The 27,055-nt window shown below is 37.8% G+C and overlaps 1 protein-coding gene across 1 annotated transcript; it reads left to right on the forward strand.

The window, feature by feature from the left end:
* The first annotated feature begins 1,114 nt into the window (after positions 1–1,114).
* Positions 1,115–26,772, forward strand: adamts17 (ADAM metallopeptidase with thrombospondin type 1 motif, 17). The gene is made up of 23 exons (XM_008404939.1): positions 1,115–1,257; positions 3,775–4,136; positions 5,821–5,992; positions 8,323–8,495; positions 8,772–8,855; positions 9,141–9,298; positions 10,360–10,403; positions 11,007–11,112; positions 16,384–16,524; positions 16,679–16,829; positions 17,635–17,736; positions 17,864–18,009; positions 18,196–18,365; positions 18,705–18,832; positions 19,495–19,615; positions 20,078–20,158; positions 20,336–20,493; positions 21,002–21,161; positions 22,647–22,782; positions 23,731–23,935; positions 24,287–24,439; positions 25,392–25,536; positions 25,685–26,772. The coding sequence occupies exons 1-23, from the start codon at positions 1,200–1,202 to the stop codon at positions 25,702–25,704; spliced, it is 3,174 nt and encodes a 1,057-aa protein (XP_008403161.1). The 5' UTR covers positions 1,115–1,199; the 3' UTR covers positions 25,705–26,772.
* The last annotated feature ends 283 nt before the right edge of the window (positions 26,773–27,055 follow it).

Below are 27,055 nucleotides of genomic sequence, written 5' to 3' on the forward strand. Positions count from 1 at the left end.
GCCACCTTGGACAGGTCACCAGTTCATCAGTCTCATCTGTCATACTATTTTTTTTAAATAAAACAAGGAAATCATCAGACAATATTTTAAGCAGCCTTTATGTTCTTGACATACTTTCAGGCTAAATCTTTTACTGGTGTTATTCCTCATTTTATGTGCAACTAAAACTCATGAAACACAAGAATCAGCAATCACACATAGAATAATTAATTCGACTATACATTATTTGACAGTTTTGCTTTATCACTTTAGTTTGATGTCAATCTAAGAAGTATAATAATTTCTTATAGAAATGACAACAGTGCCACCATATGGGCAAAAAGAATAAGTATTTTCAGATACCAGTAAAGGAGAAAAGCATGAATGACAAGTTTCAAGAGAAAAAAAACAGTTTTTTTATATTTGAAAAAAAAAAATATATAAAGAAAAAACATTCCAACTAGGGTTAGTGGAGGGGCTTCAGGAGGAGGGCAAGAAACAGAAATAAAGGACGAAGAAAGTTCATAAGGCCTGCAATGAAAAAGACAGTCTACAAGACTGTTGACAGAGAAGCCAGCAGTCTTGAACTTCTGTCAGCTTCAGAGCGACGAACTGGAGCGACTGGAACTATAGATATTTCTAACCAGCAGTTTTCAGGTCATGGGACAGTATTATGTAAAACCAACTTTTTGGAGCTTTACATCATGTTATGTTATTCCTGCATCATAAGCATACCCGGAGTGTTGCCTTGATTTTTTCATGCATGTTTGAGAAATCTTGTTTAATGCCCAATTTCAAGGCATTAAATTACAAAGTCAATTTTTTTTAAGTCATAGCACTGTTACAACAACTGAAGGTAACTGTAGTTACTGGATTGTACTAAAATGACACAATAAGTGCCTGGAAAACACATAACACTGCCCCTTTAAATAATCATTAGCCAGCCTCAGATTACTGATGATTACTCCAGCATCAAATATGCTGAGATTTAATCTAGGCCAGTTTAGCACATTTATTTTTCTCATCCACTGCAGGTTTAAAGTGAGCAGTGAATTAGGAGGCATAACCGGGGCTGCTCCTTGGCTGGAGGCGGGTCCAGTCTGCTTACTAAACCGTTTTCCTCAGCGCAGGAAAACTTATCCCGTTGGATGGTTACGGTGAGCGGTTAAACACGTACCGGACAATAAAAACCTATCAGTCCCGTTTTGTGAGTTGTTATCATGCGCTACAGACATGTCCCCCCTTTGCTCCTCTGTCTGCTCTGCATCGGACTGACGGGTAAGTTCTGACCTGTATTTTTGTGTGTGTGTGCGTGAAAAAGTCAATCTGCTATAAAACAAAGTGATTCTCTTTCGGTTGTCCCGTTAGACCAAACGCGGGTTTGATCAGCAGTCTAACAAAAAGCTGCGGTTTACAGAAGTCTGGAAACGTCGGGCTGCAGATTTTTCGTTTCGTTTCTTTTTTTTTTTTTGCGAAGCACCGGTTTTTGTTTGAAACACACAGAGCTCTCTACCGTCGGCCCGGATCGCTTTGGTTTGTATGGCTGAACAAAACGCTCTTATTCGTTGTTCGGACCTTTCAGCCGCACACTGGGTTTAGGTTGTACAAGTTTCTGAAGAAGCCGGCCTGAACGTCATTGGGATCCGAGCTAGCCTTTTTTTTTTTTTTTTTTTTGTCCCCCTCTGTCAGGCAGGGACGTCGATAGGCTTGAAGACTCTGGGGGCTCTGTCCTCTAGACTGTGGCATGAAGGAACAAAACTTTTTTTTTTGCTATGCAGCACAACATTGTCTCCTATATAAAAAAACATAAAAAAGTTGGATGATTTATTTTTTTATTTGCTCAATAAATTAAGCACATTTTGTAAATAAAACAAAAAAGTCAGATATTTGTGTAAAAGCAAACCATTGTACACAACCTGTCGAAAGTTTGGACATAACTTCCCACTGAATGAATTTAATGTCTACTTACAGAATGCCTATCTGAGATAATCCTCAGCTGGGCATTCTGAGGCAAAGCTACCAGATCATCTTGGATTAATTTCACCTCTTCACATTTCTGGAGATTGTGTATGCCAGTGGGACACAAATACTGTAAATATTGCTCTGCTGCTGAGTATGAAAGATCACTGAATATGAAAAATATTATCAAGATTCTGTAAAAAAATTGCCAGAAGAACTCATGGACATACAAGATAACATTGTTTTTCCTATCATGGAGTAAAATTGACAAAGGCAGACTGCAGAAAGATCGAATCAGACTTGTTTTTGTGCTGTATTCAGTCTTCTTTTTATTTGATGCAAACCCCTAAAAATAAGAAAAATGTCAGACTTTATAAAGGCATCTGACCCATGTAGCCATGACAGCTTTTGTTTTCCTGTGGAAGATCAGAAGGAACTTATTAAAACCAAAAGTCTGCAGAACCTTTTCACATTAAGCTAAATATTATTTTAGATAAACAGACTTTAACTTAACTGTTCAAAGTCAATCAGTTTTGAAGCAGGACAGATGAAACAGGCTGAACAGAGGATCCTTTCTCATGTCTTTGTTGCTTTCATATTTTCACATTTTTTATTTGTTTATGGAAGTGTAGTGTTGCTTCAGTAGTGAATAGCTGCATATACAGTAATGCTTTTTTGTGTACAGCAGTAAAATAATTCAAATTTGTTTTCCCTGTTTCTCTTCCTGTCAGCTGTGTGTGGCTCTAACAGCTGCTCAGAGCGCTGCACCCAGAAAGGAGCTGTTATAGATAGATAGATAGATAGATAGATAGATAGATAGATAGATAGATAGATAGATAGATAGATAGATAGATAGATAGATAGATAGATAGATAGATANGATAGATAGATAGATAGATAGATAGATAGATAGATAGATAGATAGATAGATAGATAGATAGATAGATAGATAGATAGATAGATAGATAGATAGATTTTATTACAGACTTAAAATACAAATCACATTAAAAAGAAAAAAGAAAAACAATCAATGAAATAACAGAATAAAAAGATTAGCCTCACAGAGAAACAACGTTCAAATGGACTAAACTTACATAGTGTTTCCAGTCATTTTCAAAGCACTTCACACTAGAGTCACATTCACCCACTCAGTAGTTTTGGGCATATCAACATGTGGAAGGAGGAAGCTGGAATCAAACTTACAACCTTTGGATCACAAGATGACTACTCTACCCATAGAACCACAGTTAAGGTCCAAAATCTGTAGAAGCCTTTGCGTTAATTACACAAAAGAAATTAACCACTTTAAAATGAATTTGAGTTTACATGCAATTAATACATTAACTTTGACAGCACCACTATTTTTTAAGAAATGATTTATATTTATATATATATCCATCCATCCATCCATTTTCTTGCACCCTTGTCCCTCAGTGGGGTCGGGAGAGTTGCTGGTGCCCATCTCCAGCTAACGTTTCGGGCGAGAGGCGGCGCACACCCTGGACAGGTCGCCAGTCTGTCGCAATTTATATATATAATTTTTTTTAAATTATTGAATATATCGCATATCACTGTTTGCTGCAAATGGCTGGAAGGTCATTTAGGACCTGATTTCAGGAGAACAGTTTAAAAACCAAAGCAGGTGAGGGTGTGGAGGGTTACAGAAAAGAGAAAGAGAGAAGACTTTTATGTATTTAAATGCTAACAATGAATTTAATGTCTACTTGTTACAGAATGCCTATCTGAGATAATCCTCAGCTGGGCATTCTGAGGCAAAGCTACCAGCTAGCCTATATGTAGCTGCAGTGTTTAACTGGACGTTGTTTCTGCCCACAGCTCAAACTGATGTGGAAACAGCTGAGGTGATTCCCAGGCTGCTATCCAGCCAGGAGACGTATCTGTCTGAGGATCCCGCCTACAGGCTGCGGCGCCATCATCAGTGGCCCTTGGATTTCTCGAGTAAAGAACATTCTGAGGCAGAGAACGTTATTGTGTCGCTGTCAGCTTTTGGAAGGAGTCTGTATCTTAATTTAACACGAGACCGCAAAATTCTTTCAAGAGATTTTGTAATAGAGGAGAGGCTCAGAAACCAAAGTGTAGTAGTCAAACATCTTTCCATGAAGCAGCTTTGTTTTTACTCTGGCTTTATCATCAACCATACAGACTCTCTGGCATCACTAAGCTCCTGTGGCGGTTTGGTAAATCTATCTTTTGTTTTCAGATAGCTAATAAGGTGTCATGATGTTCAAATTAATCAATGAATTCCATCTTAAATCAGATGATGTGGTTACAGGCTAACCTGTAATGCGTATATGTTTCTCTCTCTATATATATATATAGTTAAACATCAAATTTTTCATATCTCTGTCAGATTTGGGTTTAAAGTAATCTTTTATTTTACCAACATGTTTGTTTCCTCTGACTGGATGAAATATTAACATTTGGAGCATTCCAGCTAAGTTTCACTATCTTTTAAGATTGTCTAATTTTATGAAATAAGCAAAGTCTAACTATGAATCTAAAACTCTGGGCTTGGAGAATTGTGGGATTAACTTGTCCTAAATCTAACCTAAAGTGAGCAGGGCCACACAGAGAACTCCTCAATGTCTTCATTTAACAACGATGGAGCCAAAATAGAAAAGCTGCTGTTTCCCGTAAATCTGGAGGAGTCAGTCATATCTAGAATGTAATTGATGATTTCCAGTCTTAATTGGAAATCAGATCATTGTTGGATTGGATGTCACTGCAGACATGTGTGGGTTTATGTGTAATCTCACACTCAAACGAACCAGAGACTGGATAGGCAAATTATTGAAAAACTTAGTGTTCATCAGCTGATTATATTTTTAAGAATATATTATTAAAAAGGTGAAATCAATCCAGAAATTTGTCTCAGGTCATTTTGTGTTAGTCATTCACATTGTCATGGTGACCCCTGATGGCAAATGCAGACAGACTTTCTATCTATGAACATAGTAGATTATTTAAATGTATGAGCGAGTCTTTCTGCAAGTATTTACTCCTGCTGAGATGGGAAAACAGTAATTTTTGCAATATAATATTTATGGACATAATTTCTAGTTGCAGTCAATGTGCTGTGGAGAAGCGTTTTGGTTGAATCAGGATCAGGTCTCTGCTACAGATTTTGTACAGGAACAAAAGGAAGGGAAATTTGTCAGATGAAAAAGTTTTAATTCAAAGCGGACGGACAGGCCCAGTGATGTTCAAAATCACTTTCAATGACATGGAGGTCCCACTAAAGATGTTTTAGCTCTGGTTTGTATTTTGTTATCCATTGGTAATGATCTTAAACTTTTAATCAGCTGATGAAAAGCCTGTTTGACTGTAAAGCCTAAATCCCCAGCCCGTTTTTGCTCCTGTCTCATTTTGTTTCTTCATTTTACATTTTGAAGCTCAACTTACAGCTTTGTTGAGACATAAATGCACAAAGTATGAATATGTGTCATTTTTTCCCTACCCATTTAATAAACTGTACAGTTAACCCTTGCTGGGTCGCTGAGAGGCCAGGTGGGGTACACCGTTAACAAGTGTTCACTCCATCAGGGCTTCACAGGACCAGACCAACGTATTCTGACACCCAGGGAGAATTTAGAACAGCCACTTACACTAACATGCATGCGTTGTGATGGTGGGAGGAAGCTGGAGTACTCAGAGGAGAACCTCACTGGGATCTGAATCCAGGACCTCCTTGCTATGAGGCACATGTGCTAACAACTACTCCACTTTCTTTGGAAAAAAAAAGTTCAAATATTGCTACATTAAAGGACAGAAACAAGAAGGTGCACCGACAGCTCCAGGGCTTTTTTCCTCAGAAGCATCTCCACATTGCAGACCTTTCATTTGATGCATGTTTCTGCACAGACTGGGCTAATTCAGATTGGGGAGGACAGCCTGTTCATCCAGCCTGTGGGTGAATATGATCCATCGCAGTCTTTCTCCGGAATTAAGCACCAGCTGGTCCGACACCGGTGCTCACCGAAGAGCTCCACTGGTCAATGTGCCAGCCAGCCCATCCACTGTGGGACTGCAGAAGGTAAGAGACACCCAGACGCTGAAGGAGCCGACTGGGGCTGACGTTCAGCCCAGGAGCCGGGTTTACACAGGCCTTTTACCTGACTCCATAGCCACCAACAATCAGTCAAAACTGTATCAAATAAACAGCTAATAAAAATCTAACCAAATATTAGGAATACAGACCTATTACATCAGGAAGGGGCATTAATCATTTTTAGATCAGCTGTGTCCCTGGAGAGCCAGAATCCTGCAACTTTTAGGTATGACCTGGAAATAAATGGGAAAAACTGTCTCACTAGCATGCAGCCAGGCTCTACACAGAGCTCTTCATACTGGAGCCAGGTTTGTTGAAGCAGAGAGACGTTTAAATGTCACCAAACCTCAGGACTGGAGTTTGAGTCCAACTGCTTTAGATTGTTTTCAGATGTCACAAAGCAAAAGTTTGGAGCACAAACCTTTGATTTTAAGAGGTTAATGAAAGGCGCCATGCTAACCCAGTCCCACACACTGCACATTCACCTGGCACTATTTTACTGGGTCCTGCTCTACTCTCCTCCTTGTCCTTCTTCTTCCGTTTTCATTTCTTTCTCCTCCTGTCTCTTTTTTACAGTTCCATGATGCTGGCTGATATGTCCTTGTTTGTTACTTAACAGCAACAATGATAATTTTTATAGCATTTTTGCCAAAAAAAAAAAAACATGTAGTGTTAGAATACAAATAGAAATCAACTTTAGTACTCAGGAAGTGAATTGTTTTCATCTGTATTTTTCTTGAGTTGTTACAGAGCTGTACATTAATGGGAAAAACAACAGGACAAGTAGTTACACAGTCTGTATTTTCTTTTTAATTTTGAACAAATTCTCTCCTAACATGTTATCTTTAAAAATGTCTGCCTCCTGCCTTTCCAATGATTACTAACAAGAACCCCAAATCGAGAGCTTTTTGGATTATGATATGCTTTATCTGATTTTCTACATACAGCATATCACCAAAAGTGGTGGTTTATACATCCAAATCATTATTCTTTTATACACCCACAGGTGTATAAAATACAGTCCTAAGGCATGCAAACTGTGTCCTCCAAACTTTCCATCTCATTGAATGATGCGTTGACATGAGTCTACTTTTAGTGGTGAAATTTCATAACAACTAAAAGCTTCTCAGTCAACTGTTGGTCGTATTAACATAACCAGAAGTCCATATAAAATCACTCATGGGTTGAGTAGATGTGAGGTTAGAGGTTAATTACTTTTTACAGAATTAGTGGCTGCAGTCCTTCAAAACGCACTGCAAAAAGACAAAATCTTACCAAGTATTTTTAGTATAATTTCTAGTGCAAATATCTCAGTAAACTTCAAATAAGACAAACTAAATTAAAATAACTTTTTCAATATAACTTTTTAATATTTACTATTAAGTAAATAATTCCTTAATAGTGATAAAAAAGTACTAGTTACATTGACAAATAAATTAAATAAAATGTCTTGTTATAAGTGAAATAATCTGCCAATGGAACAAGTACATTTTCATGACAATTAAGAAATTGTTTACTTAAAACAAGCCTCTATATCTTGCTAAAAAGTTATGTGTACATTAGTTTGTCTTATTTGAAGTTTACTAGGATATTTGCACTAGAAATTAGACCAAAATACTTGGTAAGATTTATTGTTTTTGCAGTGTGTGACTTACACACCATTGTAGAGAGTCTTATAAAGCTGGTTTCCATGGTTTCCATCTGCATCCAAGCCTTGCATCACCGAGTTCAATATAAAGCATCGGTGTGGCTTTACAATGCCAAGCATCATGGCATGTCCCATCAAATGTTCCAGCGACTAAACGCCGATGGAACATTTGATCTGGATTAGGGAGTCAAGCTTCTCTATCGAGTTTTCCAATGGACAGGTCTGGATTTTCCAAGAGAAGGCAGCTGCCTGAATGTGTTTTGCTAAAAGTGACATTTGGTCCAGGGGGAATCATGGTGTCAGGCTGATTTCACAAGTGGGGCTCAGCTTCTTACTTCCAGTGAAAGAAACTCTAGATTCTTCAGCATACCCAAACATTTTCAACAATTTTATGCTCCCCACATAGTGAGCAACGCTTGTGGAATGATGTCTGATGTTCCACACACATGACTGTAAACCATTCCTTAAAATAAGGTCCATAAAGATGTGAATGGCCATGAATCAGCACAGTATTGTCTGCATCTGAAGAAATCTCAACATGATTGCAAACTAAAAGTTTGTCATTGATTGAAAACATATCCCAGATTCAGTGCTTCGGATGTTTTGGTGAGCAGTTTTTGTCTCACATATTGTGTCTAATCTTTGTATTTCTCCCTGCTTGTTGCAGGGCAGAAAAAGAAGAAGAAATCGAAACTGGGTGAAGAAGATCGCACCAAGAGGAACACCATGAACTTACACAAAACATACACTTTGGAGACCGTGGTAGTGGCAGACTTCAACATGGTGCAGTACCACGGTGCTGAAGTGGCACAAAGATTCCTGCTTACTATCATGAATATGGTGAGAATTCCAGGAAGGACTTTGAGTCAAATCAGAATATTTAACGGAAAGTTACGGCATTTCAGTCAAAAGGTTGATCCAATACACATTTAAGCTCAGGTTAGGCAGAAAACACAATAATTTTTATTATAAACTGAGAAAAGTAGTTTATCCTCCTACCAGAAAGTCAGCTTTCCTGATGATGGAAATTACATCAAATAATGTTCAAACATGTTCAGCCTTACAGCACAGCTATAAAGAAGTAAAACATTCAGCTTTCTCCCTCACTGTTATCAGGTTGACAGCATGTTCCAACACAAGAGTCTGGGAGTTAAGGTCAACATAAAAGTCAATAAACTGGTTTTGCTTCACAACAGACCGGTAAGTTTTGCTTCCATCTCCTTTTACAACTTTAACATCCTTAGTACTTTGGTGTGTGATCATGGTTATGGACATTTGTAGAAAAACACTACAAGGGGGTAAGTGCTAATAATAATTTTAGCTTCTAATGTTATTGCTTCCAGTTTTCTGTTTTTCTTTGAAGCTATACTATGACTGAAGCTATGGATATGTCAGGAATAAATAAGATTGTTATTTATTGTTACATATATTTATATTTATATCTGTTTTTGTTATTTATATTTCTTGTACCTGTTATGTCATCAGGAAAAACTAAAGATAAGCCACCATGGACAGAGGTCTCTAGAGAGCTTTTGTCAGTGGCAACATCGGGAGTTCTCAGTTCCTCGGTACCTCGGTACCAACCACATTACAGGTGGACGGTACGACGTCCCTCCAGTGGACACGGCTGTTCTGGTCACCAGGTATGCAGTCTACACCTACTCCAAAAGATAGATCACTAGAAGTCTCCTTTCTGTTGTATTAAGTCTTGATGCAGCAGCCAAAAACAGAGACAGACACCAACAGATGGCAATGTTTCCATTTGTTCAACACATCTGGTAGATTCTCACAAAATGAAGATCAAACCTCCAGATGGTTTGAACTTACCAGCTGTTGTTTTTCAGTCAGCGCTATTTTAAAAGGGATGAGGATGAACTCTAGTTCTTATGCAATGGATGGCTTTGATTGTAATAATAATTAAAATCTACATGTGGGGGAGAAGAGTGATAGCTCCTTTTCAGCCAGCTGACTGCCAGTGCTCAGCAACATGGTGGAGGGGCAGCACCACTGGAAACTTGTTTAAATGATCAAGCTCTAGGAATCATGGGAAATGTCTGTGGTATTGAAACTGCAACTTTTCAAGAACTTGCTGATGTTCTTGATTCTAGTAATGGCCGATGGCTGCAACTAGTGTTGATACAGGAAGTATGAAAAATAGTGATGGGACTTTAACAAGTGAATTTTAATTTGATAATCAACAAAAACAGTAACACTAAATTATTCATAGTCCAATTTACAAATGTTCTCTCAGTTTGTGGAAAAAAATGAATTTTTTTTTCCAGTTTTTTTTTTGCAACTGTCTGTTGGGCCAGCAACATGTGAGACACTGATTGAAAGATGTTAGATAAACTGATGGAAGAAACTGGTTCTCTGTGCTGGTGATTTATAATAGGGCAAAAAGGTAATTTAGAGGAAAAGCGGGATGTCGTTTTATCAATTTATTTTAAAAAAGATTTTTTGCTTAATTAAAATTGCGCAACAGCTCAGCTAAAAATATTCAGGCATTTTTAAGGTAATTTTGATTATCTTGTTCCTGAACCATTCTGCCTCTGGCAGAAGTTGAGTACTGAGATTTATCAACACTATTAGTATAAAGCAATTTGCAACTTTACAGCTTTTCACAAATCCTTGTTTACTTTGTCTTAAACCTTAACTTGTTGTTTTTAATAACTCAGTGTTGTAATTTCTTTGTTTGGTCTCTCAGGACTGATTTCTGTGTTCATAAAGATGAACCCTGTGATACAGTCGGTGAGCATGTTTTACCTCCTCTTCTCTCAAGGTCAATTCTCATATGGAATTCTTAAAATAAAGAAAATTTCAACGCCATTCCCAGTAAATAAAATACACTGAAACAAACTTATGTCTCTTTTTAGTAATAACAATTTATATAATCACATAGTGTCTATGTGATTATGTTACTCACATAGTCACTAAGTATTTTCAGGGTCTAAACTAAAATTGAGCACAGAGATTACATAAAATGAAACACACACAAAATATATTAATATTTTTTTTGTGTAAATTTTTCTGAAAAATTTAAAAGATACTTTCCTCTGTTTTTGTTATTTATATTTCTTGAATTTGTCGATATTGTACGACTCAATGTTAAATACTTATATGTCCATATATGACAGAAAAACACTCAGACTCTCATAGGGCATCCTAACTGTTTCACAAAGTAAGGATAGCTTTCCAGAATGCGATTTAATCATTTGCATTCTTTATGTGGTTCATTTTGTTCCCATTTGTGATCCGCTCAATAAAAAGGTTTATAATTGATGACCCGACGTTATGACCCTGCAACATGTTGACTAAGATGCTTTCACACTTGATAATTCCTTTGTGTTTCAGGTATGGCTTATCTGGGCGGTGCTTGTAGTGCAAAGAGGAAGTGTGTATTAGCAGAGGACAATGGACTTAATCTGGCCTTCACCATTGCTCATGAGCTCGGTCACAAGTAGGTGGTGCCCAGATTCATGTCATGCTTTTTGAATGAAAAGTCTTTTTGTTATTTGTTTGTAGCAATGCTGACAAAATGTCATAATGCTGCAGCGTAAATAAAAGATGAACTTCAGGAAAAACGTATGAGTTCAGTATGCTGGAAGTAAAGACTAAAATATAAAATACCTTTTTAATATCTCTTTCTGAACACGGCATGTCTTATAGTATGTGATTATGTCCCAAAGTTGAAATCAATGTGTGATAGCCCAGGTGAAAAAAAGTATACTTTAGTAGGCTATACTTCAAACACACTTAAATTTGTGAAAGTACACTTTAAGTATACTAATTATTAAGTGTACTACCTATAAGTATATCTGAAGTATACTAAAAATACACTTGTACTGTCAGAGTTGACACCTATTAACACAGATTAAATAACACAGGAAAGACAAGAGAAAGTTTGATTCTGAATACTCGCGAGGAGAACAGACAGAGATGTGCTTTCAGTTACAAATCTCCTACCGCTCTGAAAGCACATTTGCCTGCCCCTCTCTTGTTATTGTCTTTAGGATCCCTAATCACAGAGAGCGCTGTAACTCTAAAGGGAGGGGGGAAAAACACTTCATCACAAGTTACAGCGCCAATGATTGTCACTAACTAACAACACAATCTATCTTAACCTAGATTCTCCAGTACCTGACACAGGGTCAAACAGAGCAAGTTGTACATCTTCACGGCAATAGTTTTACAGCTATCTAAGAGGTCAAAAGCAGGGCGTTCTGTGAAGAGCTGCTGCCACTGCTCTTCTTCAGAGAGGCCCTCTGAGAAAGGAAATCAGAATAATTAACAATACAGAAACATTTCTTAAAAGATATGACTAAACAAATAAGAGTACATAATGTAAGAACATTATGAAAGTATAACAAATAGTTGATAATAATACAATTTACCTAACGTACCAATTTCGAAATTAGTACTTTAAACACACTTAAACATAATTGTACCAAAATACACTTTTAATATATTAAATAAAAGTATAAGGAACAAATTATGAATGAATATGTATGCATTTTTAAGTGCCTTAATAATCGTTTACTATTTATTAAAATTGCATACAATAAAAAAAAGGATAGTCATAATGTAATTTTTAAGAAAGTATCCAATCAATTTTCAGATGTGTGATGTAAAACCTTATAATCAACGGCATTAGCTACAGCTCACACTCCAGACCAGATGGTGGCGGTATTCCACACTTTCATTTATTTAAAAAACGCCACAAAGAGAAGAAAAAACTTGAACGCAGGGAAGATAACAGTTCAAATTCACCATTTTTACTCGCAAAATATTGCCTTAAAAGTAGAGAGGGTCTTGACAATAGTTACTTTTTTTTTAACTTTATTTCTTGTAAACAACAATATAGAACTGTGCTGTGTACATATTAGAAAAAAACAAACAAAAACAAAACAAATATAATTGCCAGGGGGAACATAAAGTACAATAGTGACAAGAAAATTAGTCAAAGTAATCTTGCATAAAGAAAATAGTACAAATTGTGGTATATGTGCCAGATGTCACAGTGAATTTATATAAGAAATAATCCAAAATTCCAAGTTGATTGCAAGTCCATATTGTTGTTTTTGCTTTTTGATTAGTTGAAGGTTGAATTGTAAATATATAATGTTTAAGTTCAATCAAAAAAACTCAAAAGTCTGTTTTTTTTCTCAAAAATTTACATTTATGTAGGTGAAATTTAGCTTTAAGAAGTAATAAATTGATAAAGAAACTTTTCAAATTCATTTTTTCATTTTGTTTAAATCTAAACAAGATATTTTTCCAATATAAATGAAAACCTGCTGATATTTTTGAGTCAACAAAGTTACAAAAATGTTGCCAAAATACTTTAGAGTAAGGACACAACCAGAACAAATGAGTGACTGATTCTGGGCAAATGTCACAGAAGGAACAGTTTACATCAATGTTAGAGTTGAACTTCTGTAGATAGACTTTAACGGGGTAGATTGGTTGTATGAGTTTAAAAGACACTTCTTTTACCTTGTTAGTGAGAAGAAAGTAATTTGGGAGCAGCCAGGTCAATTTCTAGGATAAATTAATGTGAAAACGATTCCAATATGGTACAACTACAGGAGCAGAGGTAACTTCTCTCTGAAACAGGGATCTCATCGATTTATTATTGTTACGAGGAAGAAGTTTAAGACATGTTTTGCCAACAGGAGAATGAATGGGAGTTAAAATGGGAGAATAATAACCGACTCTCGGCTTCTGCTGGAATAACATACAGATTTTTGTAGAAATGGCACCAAAAACTTTTGCATATTCTTCAGGAGAGACAGGAAAGTTAAACTTGGAGAGAAATTCTTCATAACTCAATAAGCCATCACTGTTAAACAATTGGTCAACCAGAAAAATGTTATGAGTAAACCAGGAATCAAAAAATATAGTTTTCTTCTTATATAGGATGTCCTTATTATTCCAAATGAAATACCGGTGAGGAGAGAAGCCTTGACAATAGTTACTAATTTTGGTAAATTCAAGCTGGTGTCGTCCTAGTCCGAGTTAGACGACAGCCCAACGGGACAACAACCGATGGAAATGAAATGTGTGTCACAAAAGGAGCCCGGAGGGATGAAGGCTGCTAAGTGTTGCTAGCTGGTGGTAAGTTTGCTTATTAATTATCTTCATTTAATTAKAAACAGTGCAGTAAAGATATATAACTTACGTTGGTTTCTTAAATAATTATTTTATCAATTTTATTGTGACTTGTATGATTATTACTATAGCAATCATTCAGCTTCATGTTGTAACTGCATGGAGGCTGTTTGTTGCGACTTATACTTCATTATCATACGTCAGGTTAGTTTATAATTCATAAACTAACCTGGTTTTAATTAAGCTCCATAAGACAGAGAGACTTTGATATTGTGAGGTTGTTGTTCTAACTCATTCATCAATGTTTTTATCTTCAACATATGTTTGCAGTCTAAGCAAATGAAGATGAAAGAGGAAGCCAGARAAATCAGGTGTTAGGAAACTAAAGACTTTCTGTCTCAGAAGAAGCTCTGACTCCACCAGATCACCAACCAGCTCTGAAGATGAACCTTCACATTGTCTTCATGATGTAAGTTTGTTTTTATTCAATGAGGAGATAGCTACATTTTCAACAACAAAAACTGCTATGTTACCAACACTAAGTGCTTAATAAACATGATTTGATTTAAAGGTAACTGGAAATAATTTTTCTCTTCTTGTTAATCTAACATTTATCTTTCTTTTTTTATTTGTTGTTGACTTTCATGGCCCTGTGATGGACTGGTGACCTGTCCAGGGTGAACCTTGCCTCTCATTTGATGGCTACTGGAGATGGGCACCAGCAGCCCCCCTCACCACCCTGCAAGGATCAGTGTGTTCAGATCATGGATGGAAAGATTTTAAGGTAGTTTGTCTTCTTAAGTCCACACTTAAAACAGCTTCATAGTTAATGCCAACATCAACTGACTCTATGACATTGCTGACTATTTGTTTTCTACTTCTAACATAAACAGGCAAAGAAGACACCCAGAAATGTTTTCCACCCCAGGCATCCGGTCACAATCATCATCAGTTCTTATGATGTCACATACATGGCGAGTCCACAACATCTTAAAATTGTAAGTATTATTTTTTTATTTGCCATTTTTTCTGTCTTCTTTAAAATACAAATGCTTTCTCTGTTTAATTGCTCTATTGTTCTTTTTTGTAGGTTTCTGTAAGGTGCAGTGAACGGGAATGTTCTGTCGTTGATCCTCACTTTCATGTTTTATTGTCACACTTAAATTTTCATGTTCATTGTGTTCACTTTTGATGTGTAAACTGATAATTTATGTAAAGTTCATTAAGTTGTGAGTAAAATTTGACAATTTTAAAATGTCGGTAATAAAACAAAATATTTGAATTACCTTGAACATCTTCTGTAATTAATCTTTTCATGTAATTGTAGCCTAAAACAATGTAAGTATTATAGTGTAGTTATGCATGTCATTTACAAAATAGGTACGTAGGAATAAACACTTTCACGAGTAATTAAAATTGCAGTTTATTATCAGTAGCAGGAAATCAAAAATAAAAATTAAGGGTAATTTAAATACATTAGTAGTATATTAATAGTATATTTAAAATATATTTGAAGTATATTAAATATATAATTTTAATATAATTCTGAGAAAGAATTATCACACTCAAAATATAATAATTATATCAAACTATAATAATAAAGCTCTGAAATATTATATTTAAAAAGTATACTTTAAGTACACTAAGTACACTTGAAGTTGTTCCAAAAAAGTACGTATAGTATACTAAAATATACTATTAGTTGTAATTTAATACTATTTAAATACTACTAAAGAATACTAAGCACAAAATTAGTTGTTCCAAATTAGTACAGTTTAAGTACATCGATAAAAGTATACTAAAGTATGTTAAAATTTAGTATACTGAAGTATACTTTTTTTTCACCTGGGAGTATACAGTATAATTTGTGTGAAGCGTGTTTCTGCATGGAGACATCAGAAGGAAAGGCCGGTCAGGGTAACAGCTTTCAGTTTAACATGGAGTTTCACACATTTTTTCACGTGTTACAAGACAAATCAAGACGTTTGTTAGCTATGTTCTACAATGTTTCAGTATTTTAGAAGCTCACCCAGTCAGTAAAAAAGTAAACCTTCTTCCAGGTTATTTTAAAAATAAACTGAAGGTAATGCATGAGTAGAGAAGCCACAAGATTTTCCACAGGGTCATTATGTAAGAAGAAAAACATCAAAATAGAAACACATCCTCAGAGACTCTACCCCTGTGGGGTTTAGGAGAAAGTCAAAGTTAGGTTGTTATGTGGTTGAAATTAAATACATTTTCAACATACATAATGTTTCCTATTCAATCCCGAACAGACACAGAAGATTGTTTTCATTACAAAGCCCACATCTGTTGAAGTGATGCTGACACATTCTGAAGTGTCACAGTGAATAATAAATTCAATTAGAGGGAAATTAGAAGACTGCTGGGCTTTTAAGAAAAAGGCAAACTGGATAAAAACAGGAAAAGAGAAAATGATGAAGAAATAAAACTGAATAACACTGAATAATATGAAGGGTGAAAATTTAGTCTGAAGTAAATAGACAGAAAGGTAAGTGGGGTAAGTGTATTAAAGCTATATCTCATAAAAAGAGAATTTCAGGTATTTGGGATTGTTCCTCTTTAACCACTTTGTGATGCATTGATGATCCCCCCTCAGCATGGGGATGAGCCATGATGACGACCATGCTAACTGCACCAGCCACTCCCACATCATGTCTGGTGAATGGGTGAAAGGCAGAAACCCAAACAACCTGTCATGGTCCTCCTGCAGCAGCAGCGACCTGCAGAACTTCCTCAGGTCAGAAAGTGTCTCTCACTAGTGATTGTTTGCTTCAGGACCTTACAAGCTAGTGCACAACTCAAAACCACCACTCAAAATAAAACAAGGATAGATTTGCAAACATATATTTTGGACTCTATTCCTCACATGAGTATTGCTTTCACTGAAACAGATCTGGAGCCAGCATGTGCTTACACTACACAGACCCTAGTAGGCCCTACAGGATGCACCTGTCTTCCAAGCTTCCAGGGATGTACTACAGTGTGGACGAGCAATGCCAGATCCTGTTCGGAATCAATTCCACTTCCTGCCCTGACATGGAGGTACTACATGCAACTGATTCCGCCATCATTTACAACTGTATGTCAGTTGACATTTAGCAATAAAAATGTGTGTGTGTGAGGGGGGTGGGAGGGGATCTGTGTGGTGGTCTCTTAGTAACACTAATGCCTTGCAGCAAGATTCAGCCACTCCCCTCCCCATATTTTTGTGACCCAGTTGGGGTCATTTAAGTTCAAATGATATATCATGAGCTTTATATCATGTTATAACATTATTCCCTTATCAAACACATTTATGCAGTGTTGTTTTGATTCATTCAAGAAAGTCGGAAGAATCCTTGAATCTCCCATGGCAACCATTCAGGGTGCCTTAACGTTTGCTCGCACAAAGCCCCGCCTACACTCAAAGCTCCGCCTTGGAGCTTCACTCCCCAGCCGAGCTCCCGCCCCCACCCGTTCCCCACTCAGCTCCCCCAGACTAGCGGCTGCAGCAATTAGCAAACACCTGGAGGAACTGAGAGTCTGCTGAACAGTTGTAAACAGCATAATGACATGTTGAAGGCAGAGTGTTGGAAAGAGGAGCTTTTTAAAGAGACAGAGGTCCAATTTTAAGGCATCATATTCATTGTCTTTTAAATCATTTTTGATATATGCAGCATTTTCATAACAACTGAAGGTAACATAGTTACTTCATTGTTTTACAAAAAGCATATAATATTGCCCCTTTTAAAAAATTACATTGAAAATGAAATAAAAATGAATCAGAAGCAATGTCTGCCAATTTTGACTCCACTGGCTCTAACACAACATCCCCGCTGTCTATTGTGTGTCTCTGATGGTTCTTCAGCATCTTATGTGTGCTGGCCTGTGGTGTTTAGTAGATGGAGATCCTTCATGTAAGACAAAACTCGATCCTCCTCTGGAAGGAACAGAGTGTGGAACAGACAAGGTAAGATCCTCAGAAATCCACCAAATGTTCCTCTCATCATTTCACAGAACCTTTTCTCAGAGGATGTGCAATGTTTTGACATTTCTGACTTCAACACAGTTGTGAAATATGAATGTTTCCTTGATAGTGGTGCAGAGGGGGACAATGTGTCAGTAAGGCTCCCATCCCCCAACATGTGGATGGAGACTGGAGTCCCTGGAGCCAGTGGAGCATGTGCAGTCGGACCTGTGGTACTGGGGTCCAGTTCAGGCAGAGGAAGTGTGACAACCCGCCGTATGTTTCTGTGTGCATATGTGTTTATTTTCTGCTATACATTATATTGCAGTCACCAGCTAAAAAGAGTCAAACGAACTAAAACCTGGTATTATTCCCAGTATTAAAAACCCATACTGCAGGAGATTAAAAGGATGGAGACAGCAACTAAATATAATTGATAACTTTGACTCCTTCTGTCTCTAGGCCCGGTCCTGATGGACAGCACTGTCCAGAAGCCAGTGTGGAGCACAAGGCGTGTCAAGGCCAGCCATGTCCCAAAGGGGCCCCGAGTTTCAGAGATCTGCAGTGTCTTTCCTATGACCAACATGCTAGTAAAAGAAAGGGCAGAGTGCTGACTGCGTTCATTAATGATGGTGAGAAACAAACACAAAAACAAACGTCATCATGGTTAGTGTGCACTGCAGGAAGGAAGGGTTTATAGTTTAAAGCTTTTTCTGTCAGAAGTTTTAAAAATGTATTTAAATCATTTTTTTTTTTACAAAGTCCTGATCTACTGAATTAAGCTTAATTAAGCTTAGTCCAAAAAAAAAGCAAGAATGTGTAGCATAACAGAGACTGTCAGTTTTCATCTGCTGCTGTTATCTTTTTATAGCTATTCATAGTAATGTAGTTTAACATTATTATTTGTATGTTCATCTTTCATTTATCCTGCTAAAATTGAGCTGTGTGTGTCTTTGTGTGTGGATGAGCAGATAAGCCATGTATGTTGTTCTGCAGCCCGGTGGGTCATGATGTCCCGGTCCTGATGGCTGACAAAGTTATTGATGGCACTTCCTGTGGGCCTTATGAGTCAGATCTCTGCATTAAAGGGAGCTGTAAGGTACGCATCAACATGACAGCTCTAGTTTGTGCTGCTGATGAGGACATGGGTAAGGTATCCAACATATTCTCATATCCCATGATGCTTTGCATGAATAAAGTGCCAGAGTTTCAAACGGTTGGAGTAATTATCCAGTGTCATTGTAGGTGCCTGTTCAACCCACACTACTTGAAGCCACAAGTTAAACTTTCTGTGATTATAAATGAGATAACAAACAGATTTTTAGCTAATTTACAAACCAGCTACATCAAAAATACAACAGTTAGGCACCAGAACCGTTCTACTGGAGATTTCACTATCTTCTCTGAAGTTGCACTCAGTCAGTCATAGCCACCTGTACCAGGAATAAACGGATTTTTAGTCCCAGTGTTCAGTGGAACGTTTAGATCTTGAACTAACAGATGTGACTAAAACTAAACCCAGTCAGGTAAGAGACAAACCATGTTGGGGGAGAGAAGGGCTTGGTATAGTTCAGGAAAAACAGAGATAAATTATGTAATTATGTCTTAAATTAACCCTAAATTATGACAACTGTTAATTCTTTGTGAAGACTGTGTGAATACGGTTTAGCCGCAAATACGTTGTCTCTGGTTATTCACACATGAACTTGTAGAGACTCTAACTTCTCCCTTGTGACTGTTGGTTTTTCCCCCTATGAACAGAAAATTGGCTGTGACGGCATCATTGGCTCCTCAGCAAAGGAAGATACATGTGGTGTTTGCAATGGACATGGGGACTCCTGTAAAATTGTGAAAGGAGACTTCAACTACACCAAGGGAATGGGTAGGCGTGTCAGTTTTAGTATCAGACCTCTATCATGCATTTAAAACGGGGTCAACTTCACACAATACTTTCCATCTTTGACCTTTTTTTAATCTGAAAAGCCAGCTCTTGTTTTGACAAATTACTTTTCACACACCTGACAGCTATTTTGATACGGCTGAAAAACCATCTCATACTATCACAAAAACCTTTTAGCAAAAACATGATTTTTTTTTAAATTGGTGTGTTTCCAAGAAGCAAATTTATTTTTGTAATTTCAATTTGCAAAATGTTATGGTTAATAGAAATGCAGCTGCTGACTTTGCAGCAGTCCCATATACTGAGCAGCATGTGGCAAAAGTGTAAAGAGATGACCATTTTCTTCCTTTCTCAAAACTAACAAACCAATATCTGTGTTTAAACTACACAATAATTCACTTCAGTTAATTTATATTTCTTCTTTTGCTTGTGTGTTTCTGTGAGGCTACGTTGAGGCTGTGGTGATTCCTGCAGGAGCATGGAGGATAAAAGTCATGGAGGACAAACCTTTACATAGCTTTCTGGGTAATCATGTCTTGGATCACTCACCACAAATATATCTTTTAAATCTGTACTTGAACAGATAGGTAAAACATATTTTCCCTTGTCTTATGGATGGAACGAATAACAAATACTGACTTCTTTGTGTGTAAATGTTAAATATATGTTATTCAGAAAACTCAATCTATAATTTTCCTATAGCTCTTAAGGACTCCAGCAAGAGATCCATCAACAGCGACTGGAAGATTGAGCTTCCGGGAGACTTTGAGCTGGCTGGGACCATGGTGCGATACGTTAGAAGAGGACTGTGGGAGAAGATTTCTGCTAAAGGGCCAACTAAAACTCCCTTACACCTAATGGTAAGGTGGGCCAGTGAGCGGGTGGGTTACACATGTCTGGAGACAAAATTGTACTCTCTGTGTTTATATTTAGTTAAAGAAGATTTGTTGAAGCAATAGCCTCTCACTAAATATGAAACTTAAGTTTAAAGGTGGGTAAGAGTGGGTTCTCCCTCCCTCAGTCAAAAAACTGATAGAGGGAGTCATGTAGGTGAGCTGAGCATTAGGTATGGGTATATACAGTTGTTTTTCCTGTGTTGTCTTGTAATGGACAGGCGGTTACCCCCCACACACCATAACTCTAGGGATAAGCGGGTATAGATGATCAATGGATGTATCTAACTATTGATCAACAGCTGGCTGAAATAAATTGACATTACATGAATCAGTATTATAATAATAAAAAAATCATATCCACGAGTGAAATAGGCTTCAAGGTTAGCAGCAAAGGACAATATGAGGAGAATAAATGTCACTGGCCCATTAAGGCTTGCTGAGCCTTCTTCAGTTTCTTTTGTTGTGATCATAGGTCCTGCTCTTTCACGATCAGAGCTATGGGATCCACTATGAGTACACCATACCTGTGAACACGAGCCAGGACCGGAGCAATGAGAAACAGACCGAACCAGAGTACCTCTATGTCTGGGCTCACAGTAGCTGGCAGAACTGTTCTGTTCAGTGTGGAGGAGGTAAGAGTTCAACATTATTCACACAGCCATGCCAAGGTATTCATTCTCCTTCAGGTTCTTTCACAGTTGCAATACGCACGTTTTCTTTGGTGTTTTTTTGGGGGTTTTTTTGCTCATGCAATTTAGCACTCCTTTTTTGAATCCATATTCCATCAGGACCTCAGTAAAATGTCTGGGCTGAGATAGATCAGTTAAATAATTGATTGAAAATGCTTCTCACTGAAAGGTTGGCCTGTGTGACTATTATTGTTTTTTGCTGCATTACGTATATAACCTTGACAGACATATGTTTTTTTTTGTTTTTTGTTTGCATATATGTTAAAACTGTAAGCATGTTGTGAATGTATGAGGCAGATAATCAGTGAAAAGCTCGAGCTCCTCCTCCTCCCTGAGCTACTATTGGTGTCTGAAGAAATGCCGACCAAAAACAACCAATCAGAGCCAGGAGGCTGGGCTTAGAGCTGTCAGGCAATGCTGCTCACTGTGCCAATGGAGGAGAAACAACTTCTCCTTTTGCTTGTGTGTTTCTGTCAGGCTACGTTGAGGCTTCACTTGATGTGAAGTTGCGTCATAGACTCAGTTACTCAAAATGTGAAATGAAAGAATAAAAGCTGAGATATTCTCCACAGGTGATTGGGGGCCCTGCTCTGTCTCCTGTGGTAACGGTCTCCAGCAGAGACCAGTGGCGCCCAAAGGTATCCACTGTCTTAGGTGGCTATGCTGACTAGCTTTAGCATTTGTGGCAGGCTATGTTGTGGTGAACCAGCTATAGAGTAGCAGAAAACAAGGGGCAGATGGTGAACACGAGAGTGATTGACAGCGTTAAGACCTGCATCCTGTACTGGGAACACTGGGAGAAGACAGAGGAACTCACCCACCCTCCCCATAAATTATCTGTCACGACATAATGACATAATGAACAAATATGTAAAAAGCATTTTTTATAAAAGCTTTAATGCTGCCATGTGTTTGCAGTGACTGCATCCAAGGCAGAGTTCAAACAACGAGCTGGAACCAAACTGCGTGTTCTTATCTGCTCTCCCAGTTTTCCTTGCTCTGTCTCGCTCTTTCAGTTTTCTTTTTTCTCACATATACTCACTTCGTCGTCATACAGTGAAGATCCTGAATCACATTATCATTTGTCTAGCTTGAAGCGAGGCTTGGACACATCTACAGATTTGTTAATGTCTCTTTGTTTAAGTGGGGGGTTTGTCTGGGTCTGGTTATCATCTTCAGACCTGACATCAGGAATCAGATGCTGTGCTGAGTGGGGATTTCATTGTTATCCATATTCATTTGTTTTTGTTTTTATTAATAAGTCAAATAGTCTAAAGTTGTTTTTCAGTATTCCATTTTGTTCGTCATAATTTGTTAGTGATTCAATCCTATACTCAGTATTCATTTTTTGGGCCAGACAAACCTTCCCTGGTACTTTGTAGACTGCAGAACCAGTGGAGAACTGACCCATGGTTGTGTTTCATGCAGGTGAGAGGAGCACAGCGGTCTCCTGTATGAGGACAGTCAACAACAGCATGGAGGCTGTCAGTGATAAGTACTGTCACCCTGAGACCCGGCCCCAGGCCAAGGTGCAGCGCTGCAACACTCTGCCATGCCAGTACAGGTCAGCGTCCCACACACACACGCACGAACACGCACACACAACCACACAACCACACACACACACACACACACACACACACACACACACACACACACACACACACACACACACACACACACACACCTAGACATCTTAGGCCAGTGGTGCCCAAAGTGGGTCTTGGAGGGCCGCCCAGCACCCTGTATGTTTTAGTTCCCCCTGGTTTAACCACCTGCATCCAATAATGGCTCATTAGATGACCTAAGAAGAATACTGACATGCTGAGGAGGTTGTTACTACAGGAAGAGAACTAAAACATGCAGGATGCCGGCCCTCCAAGACCCACTTTGGGCACCACTGGACTAGACAGTTTTAAACATCTGCAGCCAAACATTTACAGTAGAGATATTTACATTCTGAAGTCATTCTGTTTTCTATCAATGTTTGACATTTGATGCAATTATTATAATTAATAATTTATTATTAATGATATTATTAGAAGTCAGTGGTTGACTCAAACAGCTGGGTTTTCATAGAAACTTTTAATCTACCTGTAATAATAAACTGTACTTGATGATAAATAGGATTAACTGAATGTATGTCTGAATGAATTGAATTTTTTAAGTGCCTTGAGTTGAGACGGTGTTTGTTGTAAAGTGGTTCTATAGAAGGAAATTGAATTGAATTGAGTTTTTCTGCTCCTCTAATCTGGAGCAAACTTCTAGAAAACAAAGAGTTTCTTTAAACCAAAGATAAAAACCAATTAGATTAGAGTTGCCTTGATCAGTCAGTAATAACAGGAACATCATTCAGTTTTAAACTGAACCTGTTAGTCACTGACGTTTTCCCGTATTTACAAGATTACTGAGATTGCATAGAAAACCTGATGAGAAGTTACATCATATGTGTCATAGACTCAGTTACTCAAAATGTGAAGTGAAAGAATAAAAGCTGAGATATTCTCCACAGGTGGGTGGCAGGTGAGTGGGGGCCCTGCTCCATCTCCTGTGGTAACGGTCTCCAGCAGAGACAGGTGTCTTGTGTTTATTCCTCACTAAATGGCTCACTCATCCACGCCAAGGACAGGGATTGCCACGGGGGCAAACCTGTGGGGCAACAGGACTGTGAGGGAAACTTCTGCCTTCCAGCATGGGAGGCCTCAGACTGGTCACAGGTAGTCCAACACTCTGTGGGGGGAGAGGAGGAACTCTTTGGTGCTACTTAATGCAGAATTTACACTAGATTGTTACAGCAGGTTTAATGAGCTAAGTTCAATATTTGTTAAAAATACTAAATAATCTATGTTTAAACAGTTCATAGCCGTCTAGGGTGGATTTGGAAGGTCTGAGCAGACTGTGAACCTTCTATTGGTGTAAGGTCTTTATGTCTCCTAGTAGAAACGCCTCCTGAAGGCTGAATGCTGGTTGAGTGTCACATAGTTTAGTATATTGCTGTTGGAACTTTATGAATATATAAATGTTGTATGTCCTTTATGCTTTGATAATATTTTCCTTACCATTTCCAGTGTTCATCAGCCTGCGGTCGGGGTGTTCGCACGCGGACAGTGCGGTGTAGAAGCCCAGATGGAGGATGTGAACCTGATTCCAAGCCCAGTCAACAAGAACCCTGTGAGGAAGACGTAGAATGCTTTGAATGGAGGTTTGGAGACTGGTCCAAGGTATGAATGTCAGTCAACATATTTAGTGTATGGTTAAAGTTGAGTTAATGATGAGCAGCTGGATCAGTAAACACTGGTATTAATCATTTCTCATGAGCAACATTTGGTCTTTTATCAACAAAGATCTGTGGTATTCTTGTTGTCTGGGAGAATGCTGGCAACTTAAAAACAATCTTTATTCCTCGCTTTGCCTTAGATTTTCTTAAGCAGATTTTCCAAGTTAAATGTCTGAACTTGCATCACTATTACACTGAACCACTTTGTTTTTATGGCTGTTAGATACTTATCTATCCATGGTGCAGTAAACATTTAAACGTGCCGTGGTCATCCAGCTGCTCACAGGTGTGGAGTACACCTGTTCAGTTCTAGTCGTGATAGGAAAGGCCAGCCATCGTAGCGTTCTGGAAGAAGTAGAACTCTGTGTCCCAGAGATGAACCTGCTTTAGTGTAGAATTCATAACTGACCCCAGATCAGAAGTCAAAGACCTTGTGAAGATGCTGCTGAAGCCAGTGAGACAGAGACATTACCCACAGAGAGACGTGTTCTGTAGCAACATGGGCTGAAAGGCCACAGAGAGCAGGAGGCCATTACTGCAAATGAAGCACAAGAAAAACAGATTGCAGTTTGCAAATGTCCACAGAGACCTTCATATTTGGAGACATGTTTTGTTGTTTGATAGAACTAAAGTGGAACTGAGGAAAAACAGGAACGCAAGTAAACATGAGAACAACATCTGACCTGAACGATACGGGGGTGGCTGCATCATATTATGGGGCATCATGTTATATTGCTGCTGCATTTCATAAAACAGATGCATCATGAGAAAAGAACATTATGTAGAAATGTTGAAGCAACATCTAATTTTATTTTGTTCTATGTAAGCTTCGCTTTTCAGCAACAGTTAAACATAAAATGAATGTAACATAATGGATGACTCTCTGGCCATTTCAGTGCTCATCCACATGCGGAAAGGGTCTACAGTCACGAGTGGTCCAGTGTATGCATAAAGACACCGGTCGTCATGGCGACAACTGCCCACTAATGCTCAGACCACCAATTTACCGATCCTGTTACCGTGAATCCTGCTTTAACAGAGGTGATGTAAAATCTGCTTCTGTTATGTTATGTCGAACAGATGCTGCAAATTAAACGGCAACGTTTTCCAATTCCTTCAGTTAGTTCAGTTTGGAGTACAGATTTGTTACTGTAGCAACAAGTTTGCCAATTTTGTTGTATTTTTACAGCAAAACCAGCTGATGCCTGAAGAAAGATTAACCCTCATGCTGATTGGATAGCTCCTCTGCTCTGAAGCCCCCCGCTGACGGAGAATACATCACCTTCACAGCAGCTGGTTAAATGGATATTTTCAAGTCAAGTTGGGTTCTTTCAGTTGTGGAGCGAAGAGGATCTGTGCCAGACGTTGATCCTTCCCCCTTCATCAGGAGAGAAGCTTTTCTTTAAGATGAATTGCACATTATATTTGATCATATCTTTGATTCTTTATTTTTGATTATAGGTTAATGTCTGAGTTTCCAACATTAAACTACAATGTAAAGCACAGATCCTACATTGTTATGGACAAATAAATCTTAGAATTTAAGAAATTTGGAAATCAAAACTGTAGAAACTGTAACTTTTGGTGCTTTTGCTCAAGCTGCATTTATGTTTAATTTAAACGATAACAGAAATACTTGATCCACCTGACCACGAGGTCCTGATTGATTTTATGTTCTGTGTTTAATGCACGGGTTTGTGTGGTAGTTTTGGGTCTAAATACTGGTGCTATAAAAATACATGATACGGAACTAAAACCCAAACTTTGTCGTAAACATTATATGAAACCATGTTGTGTGACAGTGAAGACGTTTCTTTGCTAATGCTGCTGTAACCCTGTATACCTTTATTACAAACACTTAAAGTGATTTTATCTTAAAATGTACAAATTACTTAATGCATATAGTTTAAGCTTAAGTAATGTTTAGCATAATCAAATACATTTTACTTTGTTTTTAAATTGCTTGTTCTGTCCAGCAGAACATCAGATTGGAGCATGTTTCATGATTGGAGCATGAAAACATGTTTTCATCATGATTGTGAATCTAAGTAAAGCTGCATGTCAATGTGTATGAAAAAATGAAAAGTATTTTGAAATCCCATTTCAGTTTGTTTTTTTATCTAATAGTTTCAGCTAACAACTATTTGCTGCCTGTAATCTTGTCTGTCTTCTTTTTCTAAAAAAATATATTTTTTTCCCCATGTATTGGTCTAAATTTCTGTAACCAAAACCTAATTATATTTTTCAGTCCTATAAAAGAAAACCTTTACAATTTTATTACATTTTCTTTATTACGGGAATAGTGAGAATATTTGACATCTCCGGAAAATAAACATCAACTACATCTGATATTTCTAGATGTATACTCCATCTCAGGCTGCACAGTGGTGCTGGTGGTAGCACTGTTGCCTTGCAGCAAGAAGGTCCTGAGTTTGAATCCCAGCCTGGGGTCTTTCTGCATGTTCTTCCTGTGTATTTGTGGGATCTCTCCAGGTACAAACCAACAAAAACATGACGGATTGATTTCTCTAAATTCTACTTTAGAGAGATGTGTGGTTGT

This window comes from Poecilia reticulata, linkage group LG3 (genome assembly GCF_000633615.1).
Source record: "Poecilia reticulata strain Guanapo linkage group LG3, Guppy_female_1.0+MT, whole genome shotgun sequence".
NCBI classification, from domain to species: domain Eukaryota; kingdom Metazoa; phylum Chordata; class Actinopteri; order Cyprinodontiformes; family Poeciliidae; genus Poecilia; species Poecilia reticulata.